General features: G+C 38.0%; 1 protein-coding gene across 4 annotated transcripts in view; it reads left to right on the top strand.

The window, feature by feature from the left end:
* Positions 1-27,519, top strand: part of LOC124218896 (telomerase-binding protein EST1A) — a 250,214-nt gene that overhangs the window by 177,434 nt on the left and 45,261 nt on the right. For all 4 annotated transcript variants that reach the window (XR_011177146.1, XM_069136132.1, XM_069136131.1 and 1 more), the window contains exons 21-23: positions 2,479-2,582; positions 2,754-2,927; positions 3,176-3,382. Coding sequence is in view for 3 of the 4 variants with exons in the window: in XM_069136132.1 (XP_068992233.1) it covers positions 2,479-2,582; positions 2,754-2,927; positions 3,176-3,382 (485 nt within the window). In the remaining variant the exon portion in view is untranslated. The remainder of the gene's footprint in view (positions 1-2,478; positions 2,583-2,753; positions 2,928-3,175; positions 3,383-27,519) is intronic.

Genomic DNA, 27,519 nt, shown 5'->3' with positions numbered 1-27,519 from the left:
ATGAAAAACCTATAATTCTTATTGCGAGATAAATAGCACAAGAGTTAATTTTTACTGGACTGAATTTGTGAAAGTCAAGGCATTCTAGCTTTTATGGTTTTGTGATTTTTCTGCAAGTGAGCAATCATTGTCTTAAAGTGACGAAAGAAGTTTTGAATTTGAAACAGAATGTTTTTCAGGTAACTAATTCTGTTTCAATCTGCTTTTGCATACTCGGAAGAAATGAACGAACCTGCAAAGAAAACCACTCAATTCCGTTTCATGTTGTTTTGCTAATTCATCTCACAACATTTGATTACCGTAAATATCAAAATTAATGGAATATTCAGAGGACACAGTTTTCAATAAACTTGTTGGGATCGCCCATCTATCGTCGGTGCACTTATGCCAAGTATCGTATCGAATTATATTAAAAGTATTATAGCCAGTTTATACCACTATCGTTATTACACGGGAAATAAATATTGTAGATTTCAACATCTCCCGTGATGAATACATGGACAGCACTTTTATGGAATTAAATCTACAGCAATTGTAGCAAGATGTACCAATTAGATGGAATAGATTTGCCACAATTGAAGTATTATAGATTTGACGCGATAAAAGTACTGTCCCTGTATTCACCACAACAGATGTCAAATTTACATTATATTTTTTTCCGCGTTGCATCTATTTTAGTCATGAAATAGACAGAGGTATTTTCATTCATGGAAATATTCGGTATGCAGTAGCAGGATTTGATTTTATTTTTGAACGTGTGTTGGAATGTTACAAATCTTTTGTTGTCCACGCGAATGATGCAGAAGTGTGCAGTACGGAGGATTCGAAAAGCAGTTTATTATACCAAGAAGTTGACAGTGCAGCGTTGTTCTTATAACGCACGCGGCTACGTGACGATTCGATGAGTCCATTACTGATACTTTGTAGCACGAAGAAGGCGATAAATATGCGCTTACGAGTATCCGCGTGCACCGAATTCCCACCGTCTGATTATTTCTGCACTGTCCTGCGGCGCTTCACACAGGCATAAAGAAGTTCATTATGCAGAAGTTGCGACACGTATACAATACACTAAATTTCATGTCCCAGGCTCTTCGCATCAGAGAATAACTGTAGCCGCCTCGTTCCTATACTGTTACAATCACGGTGTTGATAAAAAAACTATCACGTATCGCCGAGAGGTTCGGACGCTGAACCCATGTGCTCAACAAGAATGTCGACAATCAAGGAAACTGGGGGCATTACCATACGATTGCCATTTGCGTTTTCAAATTGGCGATTCCCAATTTATTGACTATCGCGAAAGACCGTCGGCGTCGTCGTCCACGAACCAGTAATATGAACTCCAGACCTTGAACTCTGCGACAAAAGTACCCTTACCTCGGATCAAACACGTGCGTCATTCCTTCCACACGTCACAGGACTCTTTTTCCACCTAACTTCCATCGATTTCAGCTCAAATGTAGCCTGTGCCCTAAGTTTCAGGTACTATGCTAAACTACTTAATGGCTTGGTTCGCTCTTGGAACTTTTTCTTATCCGGATACCTGGTCATAACATCAAAGAATTGGGTGCAACTGGTAACAAACATGCAGGGTAGTGACGCCGTTTGTGGTCACTACGCCATATTTGTCCTATCATTACGTAAAGTCTTTTAATCATTTTTGAAAAATAATTCACTGAAACATATCGTACAGTATTAAACGGAACTTTTTACCCATATATTGTTTGAAAATCAAAGTTTACAGTTGTAAAAGCCGGCCAAACAGTTTTGTACATTTTTGACCAGGCTTTTATTCGCATCTACGAAATGAATACAGCTACAAATGGATCAATCGTTCACCACATACAATACTATGGTGGACAAAAGTGATACATCTACCTTAACGTGACGAGAAAAATACTTCCTTGCAAGAATTCAAGAATCTAACCATATTTCACCATTCAAGTTGAACAAGAGAACTAGAATGTAGTGAATACCTTTTAAAACTCAAGTATCAAGTCGTCTAAATATGCATAGTAGGGACTTGCAGACGTTTCGGTATCTGTATGAAAATCGGGAAAGAAGGTCTTCGAAGACATGTCATGGTTGTGGGAATTGTTATACTTTACACGAAGCGGCTTCTTGGAACTCTGTCATGAAACATCCTGTGATGGCTCAGTATATTCTTGTTTTGTATCGAGCAATAGAGCATTCAAGCTCCCAATACATACTTATATTGTATCATCATTGCTTAAGCTTCGTATCCTGCCACAGTCGTTCCAAACGTCTGATATTATTTGTTTTGACAATGTTTGGGATGGCCGTGGCGGAATATGATGCAGCCAAACCTGAAATGAGAGCTGTAACTCCAGTTGCTCAAATAAGGCGCACGCATCGTTCCGCATATACAGAAATTCATAGTATTATATAAGTATCTATAAGCGTGTATACGAATTCTGAATCTCTCCATCATCTTTGCCGGATTTTGTGTTCCAGGACTGGAGCTTGTCAGGCTACCAGAAGACTCCACGCTCTCAGGATTCACTCCTCTCATGTCGAATCCTCAGGAGCCGGTTTTCGTCAAGAAAGAGGAAGATATGGTAAGTTATTGAGTCGTGCTGCAGTAGTAAACTTAGCTACTAGAATTTTTATTTGTAAATTTTTATACTGTCTCTCTTTGCGAATATTGGAGAAATCACGGGTATACAGTTATGTCATCATAAAAATTCATCACGTAACCTATATAATGTATGTTTTTTTTTCAATCGCAGGAAGTGGCCCAAGTTTGTTTGAGGATACACAAAATACTCTTCTTCGGACAAGTGTTCCTCTGCGGTCTTGAGACTCCGGTTCTTAAGCTACAAAAATGTGAAACTGGCGACAGCGAGTACGTTTCTGTTGTGGAAACCTCAACAGCAAGTTCCCCTAGCTCACCACCTGAACAAGTGAGTGCAAACGAGACTTTGAGCTCTCTAATTTCAAATTCAAGCACCCACAAAGAGAATCTTTTACTTTCGCATCACGTCTAAGAGAAGCAGCAATTTATTAATACGTCATAAACATTTCTGAAGTTCATTATCTGCAATTTTACAACTTTTTCCCTGATTTTTAAGCACGTCCCTATGTTTTTTCATCAGTTCCATACCCAATTTCCTAATTTTTCGTTGGTTGCTTCCAATTCTGTCGCGTATAGAGTGACTCAGAAATCCTCGTCGAAAGCTACAGCGAAGGTGAGGAGGATTTGCCGGTGATGAGACGGCTATCCTCGAATTCCGGTGCATCGACCGAGAATTCGTTGTGGACGACAGCACCGACGGGGGAGATCAGGTCACTCATAGAACGCAAAGAAGAACTCGAAAGGCGCCAGAGGAAGCAGGAACGTCATCGGCAGCGAGTCCAGGTCAGTGAGAGTTGAAGGTACATTTTGTTGTACCCACATAAATTTGCGTGTCTACTTGCACAAATGTACTGTTGGAGGTGTAAAAAAAGCTGCTGAAAATCTTAGAAATACTCATCGATGTTTAATGAGATAGATTTCAGAAGATTCAGTGACGAATTGTGAATTTATTGAATATGATTCTTTCGTCATTGCAAACTGTTCCACAATTTTTCAGCAGTAGGTTTTTGAACGGTGAATCAATCTCGCTCGGGTATAAAATATCAAAAATTCATGTGTGTCATCAACAATGACAGTTTTAAGAAACTGAAGAGCCGAATGCGCATGCATCAAATCATGTGATTCCATTGGTAGATTTAACTAATTCGCGTCAAATGTCCCGTCTGTCTGTCAGGTTGCTTAGTTGCTGCCGAACGTTAGATATAAAAATTCGCTGTTGCTTTGATCTTATGTTACACTAAGAATTTGAGATGAAAAAAATGTGACCGGACTACGCTTCAGTCCGCGTAGCTTCAAAACGCCGTCGCGTATTGACAGTTTCCGCCGGGACCAAACCAGATAGATTTGGCCAGCCTGTCCAAGCAGGCGAAAAACTTTACGCGTGCACAATTCGGTGTTCAATTTTCTGAGATTATCATGGGATGTGTATCAGCTGAAGAAGATGCAGCGTGCAGAATTCTAAAAGCTGAATTACCTCGAGATTGAAGTTAGTAACGTTATCGTAACGAAATATTGGGAAAAAATCAGTAGTTTTTTATTTTTCCAATGACTTTGAAAGAACGAAGATTTCAAAATTCGAGGAAATCTTGTTTTATTACGGCTTACCGAATTTCAAGCAATTAAAAAATCACAAAGTAACGGTTTTTCCTCAGCATTAATCGTTGCGATAACGTTACTATAACTTCAACATGGTGAATTATCTCGGATTAAAAAATTTCTATCATCAGGCACGGCTTATTAAAAATAATTAGCTTCGTATTTACGCGTCGTCTGAAAAACCACTCCCTTTTTTCGCCATTTGGCAACTGTGCATTAATACGCATCACGTAGTTATGTATAGATTGACCGGAAAAGCGGTAACCGGGTGAGTTAGAGTCGAGTCGAGACCGCAGGAGCAGGCAGAAGGAAGATTGATAATCAAGTTTGGCTGAAGGCTTGCTGGCCAAAAAAAACATGCAGCAGGATGTTGGGAATTTTTTTCCCGTTCTTCTTACTCTTCCTTTTTCTCCCTCGTTTTTTGTACTCTCGCGTTTTCGTGTGAATCTCATTTCTCGTTATTATTTATCGCTCTTTAATGAAGTTTCCCTTCTATCTGTGATGCTTGCGGAGAACGAGAACGAGAACATTTCCTCCGTATTAAACAGCTGTGTGATGCCGTTTTTCCCGGAGGTATTATAACTACTTATATGTGAGACGGGATGTGGGAATGAGATGTAACGGCTCGCGAATTAATTCTTACTTCATACCACCAGGCGTCGTTTACATCTTATAAATAGCTATGCCGACGATATATTGGTGCTGGTCGTTACTCGTTTTGGCTTTTGGCTGTATTTTTAAGTCCCACCGTCTCCATCCCCAGGAAATCGTGGCACACATTCTCCTCACTTTTGTAAGCTTTCCTGTAGCAGAATAAACTAAGGCTGCGTGATTAATCGATAATTGAAAAAGCTGGTTCGTCAATTAATCGAAAAAATGATTAATTGGAAACGATGGTTGATCGATCAAACGATTGAGCACACAGTCCAAGAATAAGCACAATTAAACCAACAGAATTGTAACCAAACCGAGATTCTTGTGTCGATCGAGTTTAACATTAAAACACAATTTCCGCTCATTTTACCTTTTTGGATCAGTTCTTTTGATCTTGAACGCTTTAGGTTAGTCGGTATTGCTATAAAAGTTCTGAGAATTTTTAGTATTCGCTCTTGATTTTTGCTTACCCTTGTGTTTTTAGGAATTTTCATTCTGATTCATCCAATTTTTATTTCTGATTTTTTATTAAGATTTTTTCAAAAAGATAATGTTGAAACAAAATGCATTATTTTATAATCGTTGATCACCCAACTGGCAGTGACTTGTCAGTAAAATAAGTTGATTCACCCCAAGTTCTTAAACCATATTCCACGTCTACAGTTTTTCGAATTCGAATCACTGTTTAGAGAAAAAATATTTATTTTCAACTTCACCAACTCAATGTCTAAAATTTTCTGGACGAATATTGCAGTGGGTATGTAATATGCGGAGTTTTTCACACGGCATGAAATTTTCTCTGAAATTACTTCAATTTTCACTAATCGTTGTGCAGAACTCCCACTCTCGTCATACGTTTCGTAAAACACACTCTGCGCGTGTGTTCGTATCAGGTGAAATTCGGGCAGTTTCATTTACACATCGTTATCAGAACTTCGCAAAATATTGGGATGGCGAAATCGCGTACTGAAAAAGCCTCACCCGCAACGGAAGAATAAAAGAAATTTAAAAAATCAACGCGAGAGAAAGGATATCGAGTTCCATTTTTTACCTTTTGCATTCGCAAATACCCGCTTTGATTTTACTAGTGGTCTCAAATGCGAGGATCTCGCATAATAAAGTTGTAGTTTCTTTGGTTCTCCGTTTTTTACACACCGCAAAAACTCTTTTCGCTCTCGATACTTAGAACTTATCAGTTCGCTATCGCAGACTTCATGTTCGACGTTCGGAGCCTTTTTCGGTTCTTCGATAAATTTGCAAACGTATGTCGTTCCGCTCTAGCAGCAGGGATTCGGGAATCGGGGTCTTGATCCCATTAATATGCGTAGTAGTTCGACACTGCAGCAGCTTTTTAATCGGATCTTCAAATTTATTTAGTCGATAAAGGTATTTTACTTTTCTCACCGTTCGTTTGTCAACCCCTTGAGAAAAAAAGAAAAAAAAACAAATTATAGCATGAGGATTGCCGATATCCAGTGCTTGTTTCACACTGGTTTTTTTTTCCTTGCTGTTTTTACGTTGCTTTCCCTGCTGGCAACCGGCGATTATTTTGTTTGAATACACGGTTAATTAGCGTATGTAACAGGTATCATTTATACACACGTTCCGGAATGCATGAGAACCAGTATCGGCGTAAGTGTACATTCCTGTTTTAATGTGGAACGTTTTCAACATTTAGGTATGTTTTACGCTTGTTGTGGCTACTGCAGTCTGTTCGGTCCGATGGCACAATCCCTTAAAAAACCTGTTTTATCGGGGGAATTATGTCACTATGTAAAACAACTGACCTTTATGTTCTGGTTTACTTTTATAACGCTCTTCGTTGCCGACGAGTGATTAAACTTTGATCATTATTATCAATGAAACATGGCGATGTAGTTAAATTCGACACAATTCTCGTCAATTTGTTACTAATTCATGCATCATTCCGAGCACCATCTTGTTTGCTGTTTTTGTTTCAATCGCAGATTATCTCTTTCCGTGGAATTCCGCACAAACAAAAATTGAGCAACCGAATCTTGAAGGAAATGTGTTGACAAATCTATAATTAAAACCGAACAAATAATCGCCAGTACAAAATCGTGAATTCTCTACCTACTAATGCCTATCAAATTACAATATCATCGTTTTCCAAAGAGTAGGGAAACGATTTGATTAACATTTTTCGACGCAACGTATACCCGGAAACGTTTGTATCTCATACCAGTTTTACAAGATAGTTTTCGGTCTTCGTACTCTCGTGGTAAACACGTCGATTATCTTCTGCGATAATCATAAGTTATTTCTTCCGCTTCTGCGATTTGCTCGCGGCTGTTTACGCTGCTAATTTACCAAGAGAAAAAAAGTATGCTTTGCGTAGAAGAGTGAATCGGTTCGTTACAGTAAGTAGAAAAAATCCCCCGCTGCTAATTCGGATTGCAGGATAAACGACGGAGTTACCGAGATTGGTACATAGAAAGAAGATATGGAGGCAAAAAGTTGGAATATCGGGAGCACGATACACACTGTAAAATATGTTTGCCACTGAGTTATAACGGCGTATATAACCGTTGAAACTAGATCATACGTTTGAGGTTGTCAAAGAGAATAAAAATTGAGAGAATGAACGAATATAAGTCTACGAGGTGTATAAATGCGGAACGCTGGCGCGACGAATTATATGTTTATAAATAGCCTACAGGGAATTCTGTAGAAAATACCATCCTTGTACCGAGAGTTCTTCTTGAAAGGACTTGCTGGACAATCGCGACTCGTCTAGTTTACAAGCGTAGCCAACTTCGTAGAAATGTTACCAGCATGGCAGGCAGAATGACCGATGCGTAGTGGATCGCGACGGCGCCGTGACCCGGCGATTCTTAATAGGTGTGAGGTTATGGTTGACTGCCACTTGTCAACCAGACGATTCTAGGGAATTTCATCTTGTCAGCGAAGGCTTGCTTCAGGCCGCGCGCACGGATGTCAGCCAATCAAAATCAAGCAAGTTGAACTGCGCGCGCTACTAGCAGGGCCTTTCAAGAAGAACTCACGGTATACAAAATATACGCCTGATGGAGTGGACCGGACGGTCCGCCTGCTATTTTATATACGTGCTGTAAGATACAGTTACACAGATCGATGGTGTATTATCTGCGTAATTCGTAATATTGCTGGTATCGAAACAGTTTGTCAAACTTTATTATTTGATATATGGTTGACTGCGGGGTGTCCTGTACCAATTAAAAATAGTTTTTCCTCGCATCCTATGGTAAACGGTTATGCATAAAAATGAGTAATTAAAATGGATAAAAAATACCATGACTTTCAGAGTCTTAACCTCTGTACCAATGTAGATATTGTGTGGCTATTTCAAGCAAGGGAAATAAAATGCTCTTAACATCTTAGGTTGATTTAACGATATTTAATGATTGTACGGGATATTCAATTTTTTGAAAAGTAAATCGAATAAATTGAATAAGCTTTAAGGATTGGGAAAAACAGAAATTATTTTTCAAACTGATCATGAAACTCAACGGAATTAATGTAAATTTCGACATCTTAAAACTCAATTTCGTTCATTCCTTATAATATTCCACGTTGATTCTCAGCTCAACAAAACCAAACCAAAGAGAAAACTTTGATAATTCAAATCTATGTACCCAAATTTTTCGATTTAAATTCACATCTGACGTAGACTATTACATGATATGTATTTATGTAATATTATTGAAATAGTAAAGGATTCGGTTTTGTTTCAAGTTGACATGAAAACGACTAAACCGGTATAGATAGAACTTGTACTTTTTTTGTAGTAGGGACTCTCGAAAGTTACCTGCCCTTTGCATCTACATCCTTCAAATTGGAGCTGAATAACAACACAAACAAAGATGGGAAATTTGAAATGTACGCAGGTAGAATGCACTCTACTGGTAAGGCGGAGATAACGAGTTGTCTTCCAGAAGTGTCCGTAGAGATTGAAGCCATCTAAAGTGATTAACGGAATCCCACATCGGTATGATGGTTCGGCATCTAAAATGTTAATAAATTCCCAGGATATCGGGTTTCGATTTTTATATTTTTCATACAAGTTTGCTCAATCCCATATTGACTTCAAGGATGCCTCTTTATAATACGCGCATGCAGGAATTTTCTTGACGAAAACACCCTTGACTCCAGACTCCTGCCTTCAACGGGTTGCTACTTTGTCTCAAGAGTTTCAGTGATGACCGACTTGGTGAAATCACATTGCTAGTTTCAACTTGCTCGTCGCATCAATAATTTACCATCTGACGTATCAAATCACAGTTTTTAGCATCGAACACAGAACGGCTACATAGAATTTTTCAGCATCAACAGTTGAAATTGTCGAACAGACGCCCAACGAAGAATGATATCCGTGGATTAATTCTCGGAATTTCGAAGTGAAAATAATTCACTTGAGCTAAAAGAATACAAGTATTTTGGACCCTTTTTTGACACCACCCCATTATGTATTTTTATACTTTTGACACGCTTAATGACTGCGTAGCACAGACATGAAATTTCAAATTGTACTTTGAGTTCAAGGTGCTATCTGTGGAATGCAATACATCCGACGAATAATCAGTGGAGACTCTTATAATAAACAACGCGATCTCAAAAAATAACGTCAGCAATTGTTGAAGAAATCATCAGTATAAAAGGGCTGCCGTGAATTATTTGGGCAGTCTTTCAACAACTATCGAATAAGCTCCAAAGTACGTGAGCGGAACAGGCGTAAATTTCAAGTGGTATTAAATGATTGAATTAGGCGTATCATCACGTCTGTTGAAAATTGTGTTCAAGAAATTCGATAGAATTTTGTGCAAAGTACATTGAGGAAATTTTAAATATCATCTCGACCGAATTTATGCACTGCAACAGCCTACACGGTAATAATATTATTTTTTTAATGCACTTGGAATGAGACTACTAATTCTCTTGATCCTCATCCTCTTTAATTCCGCAATACTTCTAGGGTTGAGTGATTCATCTCAAAGAGTGGGGGAGAAAAAGTTTTCATTTGAGCCCAATTCCAATACAATCGATGCATGGACAGTTAATTATTAGTATTACACAGTTGGTTCAATCAAGAAATTTTTCCGTCCCATTCATCTTCGTCAGTCTAGTTTTCGCTCCAAAGTTGTATGAGTGAATAGATATTCAAAAGAGGTGGTCAAAATTATATGGCGCCAAATTATATGTCTCAATCGAAGCGATATCAATGAAAATCGTCCGAAGCTTGAACCGACGGGTATTTCACATATTATACAGAGTGAATTACTAACGATAGAATGCTCCGACGTCTGCTATAGTTAAATGCGCATGCGCTAAAATTCCAGGACATTTGTTTTCCAGGGCGATCATGAACCATCATGAACGTAACCTCAAAATTTTTGACAATTCTCGCTGACGGTTATACTCAAGACCGACAGTTGTCAAACTTTTTAAGTTTATATATTTCACAACGAACTGTCTTCTAAATTTGTAACCGTTGGCTGCCCTGGCAAAGATCTGCTCTTGAATTGTAGCGCATGCGCATTAAGGAGGTTCCCTGGTCGATTGCGTCGTTGACGTATATACCTGCAAATATCAAAGTCCACGTATCTCAAATGCAAAAATGGCTTAACAACACTATCGTATATGCAATTCGGAACAAAAACATTCCAACGCATTTTCATTTAAGGCAAAAATAAAGAAATGGCATGATTTCTATGAAATCGCTATCGTAAATTCGCAAAATTTGTGCCATTTATTTGGTTTTGACCCAAATGAAAATGTGCTGGGGTGTTTTTGTTCAGGGTTGTGTATAGAATGGGGTTGTCAAGCCCTTTTTTACGTTTAAAATACGTGGACATCAATATCTGGAGATATATACAACATCGAAATTGACCAGGGCACTCCCTTAAGCTATAGCAAAGGACGGACTATTTTTTCGTTAGCAATTCACTCTGTATATGTTTTGGTGTTAGGAATTCTACAATAAGATCTGAGAGATACAGGTAACACCCAAAAATGGACGTAATACTGAATTACTTTACACTACTGACAAGTACTGAATGCGGGTGAGCGCACTGCTCTCTCATCTCTCTGTACGAGTTGCGCTCCGTGATCCAATAAAATTTCTAAAATAGACTTGGGGAGAAATATGATTTAGTGATGAAAATTTCGATGCCCAAACAAATTATATCACCCTCGTACCGGCGTCGTTTGTTATCATCTGTGTGTTAGAATCTTTGAGGATTTTGTAAAATTTCCTGTCCAACGTAATGCGATAATCAGAAAACAAAACTGATTCCATATTTCATCTTTTGACTAGTTACTTCCAATCGAAACATTGTAGTAAATAAAATGTATAGTGTATTACATAAAACATGTTTTCTCATCAAGTAACTCGATTTGATGTCGTAGAAAATTTTAAACTAATTACGAAGAGTTTTTTTCTTTTTTTCAATTTTAATAGCCTCCTTAAGTGATCTTTTGGCATCTACCGGGCTAATTTGATTTGTACTTTTGGTAGTTATTGGCGTATACGAGACTATAACACTCATTCGCTTAGTAGGAATGCAGAAGCTGGTTGTAGCACTCTGAAGACTAGAATAAATCAGGCTTTCAGTGATCTTTATCGCCAAAAAGACCAGAATACCTTAGCATGATCTTGGAAGTCCTTGAGGTCCTGGAATCTTCCTGGTCCTTAAAAAGCCGTGGCAATATTCTTGAAATTTTCTTGTATCCTGGAAACATTCTATATTTAAGGCTTGCTGCGAATGATATATTTATTTGTGTTCACTGAGTAACGGTATTTAAAAAGTAGATTGCTGCTTCGAATTGCGTTTTTCGTTTTTCCCTACTAACAGGTGTAGTAGAAATAACATATATCACGTACATCGCGCAGATTATGTACAGTGTCCTCTGTCCTCTGCAATTCATGTATCGTATTTTTATTTTTCCTGAATGTCCTTGAATAACCTAAAAATCTTATGGAAATATCCTTGAATTTATTACGGATCTTTTACTGGGCATCGTACTTTGACTCTCAGTTGTCCGAAACCACAATACGCCATCCCCTCGTAACGACGCGCAAGGTGAGTATCGCAGCCTAAAGGCTGGAGTAAGTTAGGTTCCCGGTTGTCAGTGGCATATCCGAAACCGCAACAGATTATCCCCTAGTAACAACGTAGCAGGTGGCTGTCACAGCCCAAAGGCCAGAATTAGTTGGGCCTCCGTTTGTCAGAGGCATAATTGAAACCACAACACACCATCTCTCAGTAACAACGTAGAAGGTGACTGTCGCAGCCCAAGGGCTACAATAAGTCCGGCTTTCAATGGTCTGTAAAATTGGAACCACAGGCTTATGGTGAACAGTTTCATATCTACAATGACAATAACCAATTTCGTTTCACGGAAAAAGAACAACTTTAGCGGCTACGCATATACATTATGAATATCGTAAAATCTACCAAGTACGTATTTTTAGTTGAACAGCGTATGATGTTACGACATCACTATCATATTAGACGTACAAAAATGAATGAAACCCATGGCAGAAACATCATAAATGTCAAAAAATTCGCCGTATACATTTTTTCAGACTTACATAAGCAAAAATATGAGCACAGAAATTAATCGCTAATTTTTCTTATGAAACGATTGCATGAGGCAAAGACTATATATTTACCTTGCAAATATAGATCGTGAATTTGGATCTCATTATTTCGTTTAGTGATATCCAAAAATGTTTCTACAGCGACTTACTTGGCGGGCATATTCTTCATTCCAATTCAGCGCTGTATTTGTTTTGTCTTAAAATTTGATTAATTCTTGTAGCGAAATCTTCGTAGGGACAGAATGAGACATTTTTTCCACAGAGATTCATGTATATCAATCGAAAATTTCAAACTAACTCATTTGTGCTTTAACTCTTAAAAATAAAATTGTAGAAACTATGTACAGATATAGGTAAAAATTATGTCTATACCAAAATAGTCATGACCATGTTTCTGAGAGATGGATCAGGCCCGAAGTTAACAATAAGTGTCAGTCCAAACGGCTTATTTTATACTTTCTAGATAGTGAGAATAGTCACTCTAAATATAAGTAACAAACTCATCACAGCACATGATTTGACATTAATATGTTTCTATACTTCATGTTCGAGAAACCTATAAAGTGTTGTAGAATGATTGAACGTTAAGGGGTAACGCCACTGTAACGGTCCAAAAAAAAAGGTTTTTTCACGAATTTTTTGCTTCCAAAATTGAAAGTAATTGAAAAAAAACTTTTAAGGGTGTTATCGGGCATACATTAAACTTTATTATCAAATTTTTTTACAGCAAAAAAAAAACAAAATGGCGGTTCCACAGCTATCTTCCCGGGGCATGTTTTGCTTGCAGGGCTCCGCGGCACGCAGCACCACTGGTGCACTTTTGAATCTAGAACAAAAAAAAAAAAACCATCAATCTAGAGGGTTATAGCTAGAGAATGTCGATCGGATTTTAAAAATTATCAATTTTTGTGGATTTGGCGTGCGTTTGAAAAAAAAAATTGATTTTTGACGAAAAAACGGTTAGTTTTTTGTTAATAAAAAATCAATAAATAAAGTTATTGAAAATCCCGATCGACATTCTCAAGATAATGTTAATGTTCACATCTGGTCAAAATTTCAAGTAAAAAAAATGAAAATTATTCGAGTGATGCTGCGTGCCATTTTGAAAAACCATGTTTCGAGAAAAACGCGTTTAAAGTTTTGCGAATAGTTTTTTATTGGAAAAAATGAAAAAAAGAAGGTAAAAAAAAATTTTACCGTTAGTCTGCAATCCTAGCACCATACATTTGTCCTTCGATGGCCAAATTTTCGTCTTCTTCGTTTTTCCTGGTGGATTTTTGGAGCGCGCGCGCACTTTTTTCCGCGTCGCTCGGAGATGTCTCCGCGTGCGTAATGCGTTTGGCGTTGGCTTCGATGCAGAAATTATATAACTGTACACCAATTTCCACCTCCAACATCTTGAATATTTAAAGATATAAATTTGAAAAACTGGTAAATTCGAAAAATGAACGACGGAGCCAGAAATCGAACCTGGTATCTAGCGATGCTTTACCGGAGCCTTACTCCACTAGACCACCTAGCCGCCCTGACTCTGATGTCGTTAATTCCTCTCATCACCAGTTAGTTCAAATTTGTTTTCTTGTGCTGTTGTATGTGAATATCTTGTATGTATATCTTGAATATTTGCAAGACGTTGGTAAGGCCGCCATTGAATGTGCAAACAGCGATATCCATCGCGATATCTAAGACAGTTTTTCCGCTTGAAGATGATTTGGGGGCCAAAAAAAAATTTTTCTCGCACGGGACCTTTTTTTCCTTATTCTAGAGGGTTTAAACTATTTTTGAAGCCAATAAAAAAAAATCGATTTTTCAAAAAATTTACAGTGGCCATACCCCTTAATGACATTCGAAATAATTGGAAACACAACAGTATTATGTAGGAACCAAAGATTATATCTTTTCATAGAAGAGTATCAGATCGATTTGGTAATATTTTATTTTTTTTTGAATGGTCTCAGTTCAGATCGAATCCAGAATACCTACCCATGAACGATTTTTGGGCTTCTATTTACTAATTAGTGTACCTCAAGGTCGGTTATCATTTAGTATGAGTATAATCGACTATTTTTTCACGTGTCGAAGAAAGAAATGGAAATTGGTTATGAAAAAGAACGCACCTGTCAAGTATGTCGTTGTGGTATAATTTTTCGAAATGACTACACGAAACAGTGAGATCTGAATTCACGCTCCATATTTCGCCCCCCGGCGACCAGAATGACACAACTCAAAAATAGTCATTTTTCAGCGAAAGCAAATAACTGTGACTGAAAGCATTGCATGCTTACGGAAGCAGCCTATTGTTCTGTGCTCCGTAGCGGCCAATTTTGTAAATACAGAAATTTCACTTTTCAAGCTTATAAATTGAAACTTTGCAAATCCAACTCTCAACTCAAAATGCCAAGTGTGTCACTCTCGTCGCCGGGGTGCAATTTGTCAGGCGGATGTATAATGCTGGGATCTATTTTCTTATTTCACAACAAAGACTGCCGATTAGTTTCAGCGCTCAATTTTCTGCTCACATAAATCCAAAAATACGCAGCCTGTCGATTTTTTGACATTTATAATATTCTTACCATGTATCATATAAACCAACAAATCTTTAACGGGGCGTAACTTTGCCGGAACTCAATATGCTTCATTCGTCAACGATCTTTTGCATGCATCTTCTTTGAGCTGCAACTTATAAATTACGCATTTTCACACAAGACAGATAAATTCCAAAATGATTCCAACGATTTTGTTTCTTGTTTCTTCAAAACTGTTACAGAATTTTAATGCAGTTGCGATAACCGCACATACATATAAACACGGGGTCTCCACCTCATTAGCGTAAGATATCAGCTCGGAACGTTCTTCATCGTGCAAATGTGGTTTCTCAAAGTGGTAGAAAGTGATTCGCTCAAATGCGTTTGAAGCGTATTCATATGTGGATGCGGTGCATGCAGCTTCATCGTCAGTCGGGTTGCAGGCACTCTCATATATATTTATCTCTCAAAGAAACAACCGTTTAAGAATCGATTACTCACTTCCAACACTCGACAAAGACCAATATTTTTTCCGACTCTTGAGCGTCGGGGCAATTTTCGAGGCATAACTGCATATCTCATTATGCGCGAGAAAAAAAACCGTTTTTAGTTACCTCTAACGATGACAAGTAAATGCAATTTACGTAAATCCACCCTTTTGTGAAAAGAGGACTTTAGTTATGAGCTTTTCTAGTACAATTATACCAGACATTGCCTAGTTAATACGGCTGAAAAACTGAGGTTTCAGATTCGATCCCATTTTGCAATAAAAATTTCACTCGTAAGCTCAACTTCAGAATATTTTCAATGTATATGTATAGATGGGAAAAACTTGTTAAAAGATATTCTTACCAACGTACATACTATGCAACCGAGCCCAATGGCAAAAAATGAAAACAGGAAGTTTCGTTACGTTCAAAAAAGTTCAACCGCCTATTTCCCAGCATTAATTACAGCGTCGAGCTGCAAATAATAAAGTTGAAACGCCGGTTTCAGTAAATGCAGCAATAGCCTATCAAAAGGGGCGGATATAATAACCTCAGTTCTCCCGATGTGCTTATGAGTTCTCTGTCATAGAAAATAAAATCAAAAAACAAAGTCAGTAGTTACGGCTGCTTAGCACGCCATTCCTTCACAGCTCAACCAGCAGGCGTCTATTTAAAGCTTTATTATGTCAATCAAACTCACTTCACGCAAACGAATCCTCAAACACGTTGAAAATAAAGGGAAAGAGAACTATGATCCGATCATCCGAGCTGTTTCATCATGCAAGATTTTTTTCTCGATCTCGATGATTATATGACTTCGTTAGATCCTGTTACTCATAAATCATCGAATCCTAAAGGAACAGTCCTATACATGGCATCGTTTTGGAGATATATTTGTTTATATCACATGCTTTCCTCGCTTTTTGGTGCGCTTAGACAGGGACTAAAGTAGTACTTTTAAGTTCTACGACTGAAAAATATACTTTTGAACCTTCGGACTCCCATGGCTTAAAAGTGAAAGTTATTTTTTTGTCTTCTTCTTCTTCTTGCCTCGTTAGAGAGTCCGTCGCCCCCCCAATCCCCCGTAAATGACCCTACCTTTTGACCTCCGACCGGGTCCCCTGCGCCTTAGTAACAAGCACATTTCGTCATTAACACCGTTTCCGCATACATGATAGTTTCATAATGCGAAGCTCGGAAAACATGGTGTGTTATATAAAGCACGGTGTACACGTCGAGGTTAGGCCTTTTAAAGCCTCTCCCGATTTTCAGTACTCGTCTTCGCCTTGCGCGGTTAGCCTTGAAAGTACCACCATACCCCCTTGGTACACAACGTACTATTTTTATCAAAATCGACTGAAGCACCCTGTTAAGTTGAAATTTATAAGCTATTCATAAAAATGTTCGACTACTACCAGAGCCACGTTCAGAGTCCCCCGTTAATGTCTTGCTCCTCACACTCCTCTTGACCCTTATGCTTACATTCATGATTTGTTGATGTCTCGCCCGCTGGCTCCTACAAAGCAGTCACATCTTCCAATAGAAGGCATCCCGGTATATTCTTGGCGTGAACCCCCCCTCCCCAACAAACTAACGCTCCCGAACTCTTTTGCAAAATCTTCGTCAATGAATCAGAACAAATCAAGAAAAAAAACACACTGAATCGCCAATAAAGCTCTCCGGGCGAGGTAACTTTTACACTGATTGTGAATTTATTTTCTGCAGTGCATTTCTAGCCCGAAAACTTCCAATCTTATACAATCTATGTAAGATAACGCAGGTCTCAATCGGACTTTTTACTAGTTTCTTTAAGCTAATAACAACGAGTACAGCTTTCTGGGAATTGGAAACTGCGTACCCCCTCCGTTTAATGTAAGCTCTGATATGAATTTGGTGTGGAACATGGAGAGGCTCTATAATCTGCCCTTGTATTTTGTTGAATATCATTTGAAATGAAGATAAACTATTCTTCACGTGTCTTGGGCAAAAATACTAAACGGCATTTCTCTAAGTAAACTTAAGTCTCGTATACCTGTAAGAACCTATTACGTGTCAAGTGTGCAATAGTCCCGCCGTGTTACGGAAATACAAATATATTGAATTGCCCAGAAGAGCAGATAGAAAATGATATGTGGTGAAAAATGTACTTCATAAGCTATGGAGATGCGGTACGTTATCCCTAATAAAATAGGTACATGGATTATAATAATACGGTATAAATCATATAACTAATTTTATACACGAGTTAGGTTTAAACTATTAACGGCGATGCAGTCAGGTTGGGGACTCCGATTAAGAAATTCATTGAACTTATTTATAAATTTCATGTCTAATAAATGGTCGTTGTGAACTGATATTTCCCCACCGTTAAAAGGTTAATAGACAGGTATTAATATTATTATAAGGTTTATTAACAATCGATTGACATAAACTGTCAACACTTAGTCCGGCCTTTTTCGCCACACTCTTTTTCTGTCCACCTCTAGGTGTGGCAAATTGCTGACTCGCGGCAAGGAAAATTCAGAAAGGTATACCGAGAGGATTCCTTGAAATTTCACGATGCAAACGACATTACGCCTGCGGATAGGCAACCAAAATTGCAGCTGAAATGTTAAGTTTTTGTTAGGACGGTAACCATGCCGTGCACGGTGGCTGTAGTTTCTGAAATCAACTCTTCATTTGAGAGCGCCATTGTTAACAAGTCAGTTTCGTCATGTGTACCGTAGAATCACGTATTTTTGGAAAAGAGTTCGAAATTGTGTTGGCAATGCAGAATTGAATCTATTAAATTTGAACACGAATATTTTACGACAAGTTAGAACGCAAATGCTTCGATAAACCGGTTCGAATTGTTTGAGAAGGCAATTTTTTGTGGATCCGGAATTATTTTTCCAGATAAACATTAAAAACAAAAATTTACCGAAGCGACTCGCCGCTGGAATTCGCAGTTATGGATATGCCGCACTTAATCCCTGACCCATGTCGAAATGCACCCAGCTTCGTTGGAATTGATGAATGTTTGATTTTCCCCCAATTACTCGTAAGTCGATTGCAAGTCTGGTGTACTGACAATTAAAGTAGGTCAGTGGCGCTTATTGATTATTGTAATGTATTCGATTGCGATCAGGCGACTTGAAAGGAAAAGGGGAAGGAGGTGGTAGTGTTCTAAGTTGATGTAGGCTTTGATCGACGGCCTTAACGTCCAGGAAACTACGTTACAGACGATAAGTGTACAGATACTGCTGCCATGCTGTTACGTGAAAATCAATATTTGAACTGAATATTTGGATATTTACGCTGGACTCAAATCATTCCAACCAACGAAAATAATGTAAAGTCCAGTGGAATTTATTATATTCTGAGATTCATTCTCTAAATACAATTTCACATGACACACCAGAGTAGATTAAACTTGAGTCAATATGACTAGCAAGAAGAGCGTTAACAGCACTAGTGAAATTATCCCTAAAGAAATATACTTCGTTTCTCTATCCATCAAAGCAGGACGTCAGTTAAACTGGGTACATGAACGGGAGAGCAAGGAAATCCCAGTTGTTGTAACTATTCACACGATTCTTAACGCACACTGTACTTATGCGTCTAATGCAAACGAAACATTCGATAAGAATGATCTAAATTTCTGTTTAATGCCTTAGGTCATCTTGAGCTTTAAGGAGAATTATGAATTCAGAATTTCATCCGGACTACATTGCTTCTCCGAAATGCTCTTTCTGAACGTAAATCAACGTTTCCTGTTTGTTGAAGTTACGAAACTGTCTTTCTATGAACCACAAAAAAAACTTTTCGTCAGCCGTCAGTTATGATTATTACTTTGGAAGGATCATAGACAATTCTTTTTTTCAATTTCTTGAACCTGTTTCTATTAATATTAGCCCAGTTTATTTTATGTATACAAACGGGCGACACTTGGATACTGGATCCTTTGTGCTTTTCTTGGAATAGATTGCTTACCTTGTTTTCATTTGTTGAATTGATCTTGAATCCGGTATAAATATCCAAATATTGAATTCAGATATCGCTTCTAGCATAGCAGCTAGATAACAGTATGTTTGAAGTTGCTGGTATCTGATAGCATAAGTGTCTAGACGTTGGTGGGCATGGAGCGGTACGTATACCAACTTAGAACAGTACCACCTCCTTTACCATTTAGTTTCAATTTGGATGATCGCGATAGAATTTATAATAATAATTGATACGTGCCACTTTTAACTAACCTACCTTTAGTACGTCAGGCTTGCAATCTACTCATGAGAAATTGGACAAAAGTCAAATATTCATCAATTTGGACGAAGTTGGATGCGGTTCGACATCGGTCAGCAATAAAGTGCGGCATCCCCATAACCTTGCGAATTCCAGTGGTGAGTCTCTCGGGTCAGTTAACAATCAGGTTCACGTCAGTGACGCTGTTCACCTGCAAAAATAATGCAGCATCCACGAAGAATCGAGTTCTCCGATTATTTGACCATATCAAGGAAGCAGTTTTCGAACCATTTTACCGTAAAATATTCATGCTTCAATTTAATAGATTCAACGCTGCATTATCACGGTTTGAAACACTTTTCCGGAATCACGTATTATAACAGCATACTTCACGAGATTCCGTTGTTGATAATAACGCTCTATGACGCCGTTTGAGAAAATTATCAAAAATTTGTTAACTCTAAGGACTCGAAACTGTATGAATGCGCGACAAAAATAACTTTCCATGATCATAATCGGATTCTTTGACCTCAAGAGTACTTAAAACACATGCTTTAAAAAGTCAATATTTACCGGAGACATCAAAAACACTGAATTACTTTATGACGCCATTCCGCGATTTTTGGCAGTTAAGGTATTGGTGCGCTTAACGCCGCTATGACGCCTTGGCAGTTGAGTGGTTACTTGTTGAAAGAACAATAAAGAAGAATGTGACACGGTCTGGATTTCAAGTTATGTTCTCCTCCATAATGCGATCGTGAATAAGCCGTTAAAAGAAACAAGGTCGTACACACACCTGCGTATAATGGACTGAAAGCTCATTTTAACCGAAACCCTAGATGCACATTTTTCTTCGCGTCTATAGGTTCCGGGGCTTACAATATTCGGTGCGGAGTATAATTGATCCAGAAACAAACATCTTTCACGGCAATGGCGTCTGCTGCCTTCAATTCGCTTCTCGCAACTCCGTTTCTCCCCTTTTGGCATCCCTGCGTCTTTTTTTAGTTTATTCGCCGGTTCGCCCATTAACTAAGCGATTTCATTCTTCCGATCCCTCATGCGAAGGTTATGCGTCTCTTCTCAAGTATCTTTCGAATGGGGCTGCAAACAGAGAAAGACAAAAAGTCAATTAGTAAATATTGAGCATGAGGTACTTCACTTAATTGCAACGGAACACGTGTCGGCTTTTACGTGCGATGGATAGACGAGAGCTCGTTCGTATACGTCGTCATACTTGGATGATTCTTCTTCGCCGATTCGCGGTGGATGTGAGAGAGAGGTTCGATAATTATTCCTTATTTTACTCGCGAACGGAGATTCCCTTTGTGTGTTCAACGATTCTGCATAATCGCTGCAGCCACGCCGTGAATACGAAAGAACTATCCTCTTTGTATGTCAAATGCGTTTCTGTACATCGCGTTTATCCGCGCAGCAGCTTCCACCTATCGAATACTTATACTTGCTGTAGAAACCGATGCTCGTCGATATCGAAACCAGAATATAAACGCTTATTTATTTACACAGGCAGATCATATCTGTTCTCTTTCCATACTACGATGAATATAGTGAACAACGGAGGATCCGATGATTTTCAATATTGATACTACATTACACGTTGCGTAAATTTGATCATACATGTTGATAATCTTCCTTTTCGGCCCTTTTACCATAATCAATCGTCTCTGAAAATGTTCCATACACAATGCCAAAAAATATCCGTGAAGTTCTTAAACCCATCCGATGTCGGTAATTTTGTGATTGATTTTTAGTGAATTTTTCTTCAGATTAAGATCAAAATTCTTTGTTTGCATAGTTATAGGTATTTGTAGAAAATATCCATCCCAACGTCTCGCCGAATAGTAATTAACAATGAGTATAGAAATTATTTGTTCTGGAGCCAGAGTTGTTTTCGCACAATAAAATACTAGTTCATGTGGACAGGTAGCAATTCGAGAATGCAAACGTTACTTCTTTGTCCTGCACGGTCTCCCGATGTTCAGAGATAGAATTGCCGCTGGATGAGCCTGAAATAGACTGGGCCACATCCTGTCTGCTACCGCCGACGGCATCTTCGCAATTTGAATAGAATGGCCGTATAAATACCCTGCAAATATATACAATTAGGGTTACCCTATCTTGAGGTCGAGATATTCGGATAGAGTGGAGATGCGCCTCCTCCTCTATCTCCTTTTTTTCGATTATTTTCTTTTCTATCTGACGCCACGGCCAAGATTAATGCATTCCCAAATGACCAGACTGGCTCATACATAATCCCCCCAAAAGCTCCCTTGGGACAAAAATATTCTGCCACGTACGATAAAATGATAACCATTATAAAAAATTCTCCAGTCATTTACGAAAGTACCAAAGTAACTATCTACAAAAATATCTCATTCATCTACAAAAAATGTTCAAATCTAGATGATTGCCGAGTCCATTTAGCGTTTGCCGAGGCGAAAAGTTCGTAAGCAAATAATGAAATTGTCATACATTTAATGGATTTCAAGAGGAGAATAGTGAAAAAAAAAGAAACAGTAAAAATGGAATCCAAAATTATGAGTTGATCGTGCTTGACGGCCCAGTAATTAATTCATGCATAATTATGCATAATACAAAATAAGAAAACAAAGTGGTTGACTTTATGCTACGCAGTGTTAATTCAAAATTCCATGTTTCATGTTTTATCTTTTACCACTTTTTTTTTTTTAAGTCCTTGAAATACATGTTAATCGCATTATTTGATTTCGAATTCTTCGTCCAAACAAGTGTTAAAATGAACTTGGGAATAGTCCAGAGTTAGAAAGATTTTGTAGTTGAATGAAACATTTTTGTAGATAGTTATTTCGGTACTTTCGTAAATGAACGAAAAATGTTTGCAGGTAGTCACAATTTTAATATAGTTGGCAAAAGGTTTTTGCACTTGAGGTTCTTTTGGGGGGATATCACTACTTTTTATAAGAAACTTAATTTATTGTTACGCCTGCAATGCAATGCTGGATTATCCACATTGACGTGGTACTCTGGAACTATGAGTAAGTCTTGAAAACGTTTATATTTGTACAACTTATAGGAAATGTTTGAATACAGATGTAGAAAATGAAATGATAATATGAGTTTCAAGTAGTATTCTTTGAACCTGTTCTTATCAATCTTGATCATTTAATAAACCGTATGAGAGGAATTTTAATACTTACGCCACTGTATCTCAGTACCTAGTAGTTTAGAATAGTTCTATAAAGGTCGACGATTGTTTATTAAAACATGTTTTGTATTTATCAATTCAATGAACATTTGCAACGATTTTTCAGATCTCTTGAAGTATCATTTTATCTGCAGTCGATTGACATAATGCTTCGAGAGATACGGCACTTCTATTTTCTACGATACTAAACGTCAGAACGGTTCCTGCGCATAAACTGTCGTTAAAGAAAATTTTTTTCACATTGAGTAGCCTAATTCGATCTAGTGTTTTGAAGCATATGGTAATATTGAGAATTTTATCCTGCCTTCAGTGATTAAATAGGTTTTCGTCAATCAACAATCCATAAAAAATGAAACTTTTTCTTTAATTGTTGTTCGAACTATCTAATCTTAATACTAAACGTGGCAATTCTTGACACCGAATACAATTTCGTAGACTGTAAATTGTCTGGAGACAAAAAAAACTTTTTCCAATCAAAACATCTAATATGCAGGGATTTTTTTCTTATGAAATAACGCCAATCAAATTTCACAGAGAAATGAATAGCAAAAATCTTATTTTTTAGTGAAAAGTGCTGAATCGTGATGCTAGATATTTGACATAAAAATGAATGTGTACAGATTTCTGATTAAAATTGCCACGTCACAGTACATACGGGAAATGTCTGTAACACAGCCTGCAAGTGAGATTTTTTAAATGTATGCCACGCTTACATTTTCATTGCAGAGAATTTATTTTCTTCCCAGAATACCTAATACCATGGACCAAAGGTTATAGTCTGGAACTTGAGATTCGTCACTTTTTACTGATTCAAGGCGTCTAGCATCAGAGAGTTTCTAAAAGTTTAGAAAATGTCAGGGAACTAACACAATCTAGAGAAATCAGAGAAATGTCAGGGATTTCAAGCCGAATTTTTGGATTTTCGTTTAGAAAGACTGAATCTTCAATCACGTTTCAGCCATACTATTGAAAATTGTACTCTTATTTGAATATAAATAATACACTGACATAATTCACTTGCATTAGAATATGTAAGAAAAGTTTTCATCCTTGAAAAAAAAAAAACGGACCATTTCTAATGTAATGGTTATTGAAATTTTTTACAACTTCTTAACTATTGAATTGACATTGTTTGATAATTTTTCGCATTAATTTCAATGCAGCTTCCCCTTAATGTTGTAAAACAGGCATCCTACTGCACAAATATATTATAGAAAAAGAGAATGCTGTAGAATAATATATATTATGTCCAATATTTCTCCACATTTTCATTATGGAATAGCAATAAAATATCATTAACATATCTGTAATAAATCAAGGAGCTAAACGATCGATTTATTGATGGAAAAATATCGTTATGATGTTTGACTTGTTAAGTGGAAGACCATATTTTTTCCCTAAACAACATCACGACAATGCTCAACATTTCACTATGAGCTCGAATTACGAAAATTATCTTCATGTATTGTCCTTCAACTTTTACGATTAATTTTTAGGACGTGTCAAGAAATGTAAGTGAGAAAACAATTTGTAAATCGCTATGAAAAGAGCTTTTTTATTGGAACCGAAATGTCAGGATATTTTGATTTTCATTTTCTTCGACCACCAACACCAAAATTATTCACATTATCATAGAAACGGTCAACCGAATTTCTACCTCCTTCATTCACTGACAACTCGTGTAGACATCAATGGGCCGTACATGGTCTGAGGGAATAAAGAAGAATAAAACTTTCGTGTGTTAAAGCATAAACCATTTCTTGGTCTCCAGGGATAGTGGTGGACCCCTCGCATCATCTGTTGACCAGAGATAGCCTCTGCTGTCATCCTCTCCAAGAGGAGCTGAACATTACCTCTATTGTTCGGGTAAAGTAACGGCCAGACTCCGTTATCACATCGACACCCGGCGGATCTGGTGGACTAAAATATCTGCAGTTATAATGGCACCACTCCTTGGCCTGCTTGACAATACTAATATTATAATAGAGAAAGCAGCTAACTTGGGGATCTTACTTTCTCTATGAATATCGAATTATTTTTCGTCAAAAATACGGCCCTTGACGCCAAAAATGACCCAAGTATTGAAATCAGCCACAAACGTGACGAATTCAATTGTAGACTTGATTTTATTTGAAATCAGCCACAAACACGACGAATTCGATTAAAGACTTGATTTTATCGTTACTAAATAAAGGTCGAGCTTCGTAGTGTAGGTAGAACATGAACACATCGCCACTTTCGTCTTGCACTTACAGTAGAACCCCGATTATCCGAACCACAACCGCTTTAACCGAACCCTCTATTATGCAAGCCTTAACTTGTTTTTCTTTTTTGTGTTTATGGTGTCCGGTAAAAAACTCCGTAACAACTCTTGAATATTTCGCAGCCCTGAACACTGTGTCACCCAACATTACTATTCAATTATCAGAATTTTCGACCATCCGAACTACGCCCGGTCCCAATTGGCTCGGATAGTCGAGGCTCTACTGTATTATAACCACTGTGAAATTTTAGAGGCAGTCTTCTCTTTTCACGATCTTAGGTTAGGCATTTCCTTAATCCTCAGTTTCCTTTGGGATAACAGTGTAGCAAAGGCTCCAGTTTAATGATGACGCATTTATATCCATTCATAGCATTTGATATTCAAAGTGCTTCCCACGGTTTTAAAATTATCCATAGAAGTACTTCGAGAAAAATACTTGCTTGTTTGAGTAGAGATAGGTTGAATCTTCCAGAGATATTTGACTTTAATATCTCACACAATCCAAAGAGACAAAGAGCGACGGTAGGTAGCTTTAGGTAGTAGGTTACACGCCCATGGGAATCTGAAGGCTTATCAATGGAAACTTCAACGAAGTGTGCATCATGTCTAGAAGGAGATCGATTAACCGCTGAGTGCCTACTTATTGGGGATCGATTGCACGACTTGAAGCCAAAAGCTTATCCAGCGGACTTGAAGACTTCTTCTCTACCACGTGTTTTCGCACCCCTTACCCTGACACCCCCGCGACTGAATCTTATGATAACGACTTGATTACGTTATCTGCGGTGCTAGGCTGTCCTCGCACCTCATCCGCAAAATTATTTCCCTCATGATTATTGGATTACTTGTTAGTTGCATGAACGGCTTGTATACTGAGAGAATCTTGGGAGTCACACAGTTTTTTACACCCCTCTCGACGTGATGTGATCTACTTCGTTTTCGCACATTCCCCCCCTCCTCCTCAACCCTCTTTCTTACAATTGAAAGTTTCTCAATAATATGACGGATAAGATTAATTTTCCGAGCATAAGAACAAATAAATACGCATAAAAAAGGGCGTGACATGTTGCTGCAAGTGTATCTACTCCCAGTATTGGGCTGAATCTCCATAAATTGTTGATTCATCAACATTCTCAGATCTACTGCTTTTGTCGGTCTTACCGTATTTGCCGTATCTATCTCAAACTCAGAGGAATCATCCCCCCATCTCCCGGGTATTTCAGCTATTTCTAATTATGTAAAAATATCGGTGGAAATTTCCTTAAAGATGGCCCTTGGATATTGTAACTCATAAAGTGCGTGTCCTATTCTCGCTACGAATCCTCTGTGTCCTGAATTTCATAGAAGGGGAGGGCAATCAATTGTAGGGAACCTTAACGTGAGTTAACAGAGTAATCTTGACGTTGCTGATGGATCGAACCAGACATGATCACCGGAAAAATTGTAACTGTACAGTTGAGGAATTGATCAGGCATCAATTTAGAATCACATAATCACCAAGAAACGAACGCAAAACCGAAAATGGTAGGTGTGCTCAATTTTGTATCCGACTATAGTGTTTTTCACGACCCATGTGATCTAGAATCCACAACCACAGGCAACATGTCGATCGGAAAATTCTTATCTGCAACCTTTCAATGAAACTTGGACAGTACCGCCTGCACTTCTTATCACGGAAACAGACATACTCCGTTATGTTGCAGGCTGTGTACAACAGAAAGTCACAGGTACCAACGCGTACGAAGAGGTCGTCAATTGCTCTATTAGCTCAGCGATTGATAGAACAAACACCCTCGTGATTCCCTGCAGGTGTTTTTCCCCCAAGACACTTCGGACACGTCAGAGAGTCAGGTTGTGGCAATGCGTGACAATGTCAATGTTTGCCTCGTTGCATCAGTCTAAAGTACCGGAAAGGTGCAAGGCACCTGGGCTTATTGGAAAGGTTGCAATTCCACCAAAACCCATTGTTTATTGATGTAGGCAAATTCTTTCCACCTTATCGTAATTATGGTGTAAGGGTTTTCGGTGTGGGAGGTCAATTGTAGGACGACAATTTTTGTCTACGTTTTGGCGTTTTTTCAAGTAGTTATTAGGTTATAAATTTCTTCTTTTAGCTGCTTATTCCTTATCCCTTCCTTGTTCGGCAGTCCATAACAAACATGCTCGTTTGAAACAATCTTGGAATTTCTGCTGTCATTATAATTACTTCCAAAATTGACACAATGGTCTAACAAGACCCAGAGAAATACAGATTTCGCTGTGCTTCGATTTGGTAAAGAAAATTAGTAATTCTTGGTACGTCATTCTACTTTTAAGGTCACGTATATTATAATACACTTCTCGCAAAAATTAAGGGAACAACGAAATTGTC

The sequence above is a fragment of the Neodiprion pinetum genome, chromosome 5 (assembly GCF_021155775.2).
Source record: "Neodiprion pinetum isolate iyNeoPine1 chromosome 5, iyNeoPine1.2, whole genome shotgun sequence".
In the NCBI taxonomy this organism is placed as follows: Eukaryota; Metazoa; Arthropoda; class Insecta; order Hymenoptera; family Diprionidae; genus Neodiprion; species Neodiprion pinetum.
The sequence above is the reverse complement of the archived record's forward strand: the minus strand, read 5'-3'. Positions and strand labels throughout refer to the sequence as shown.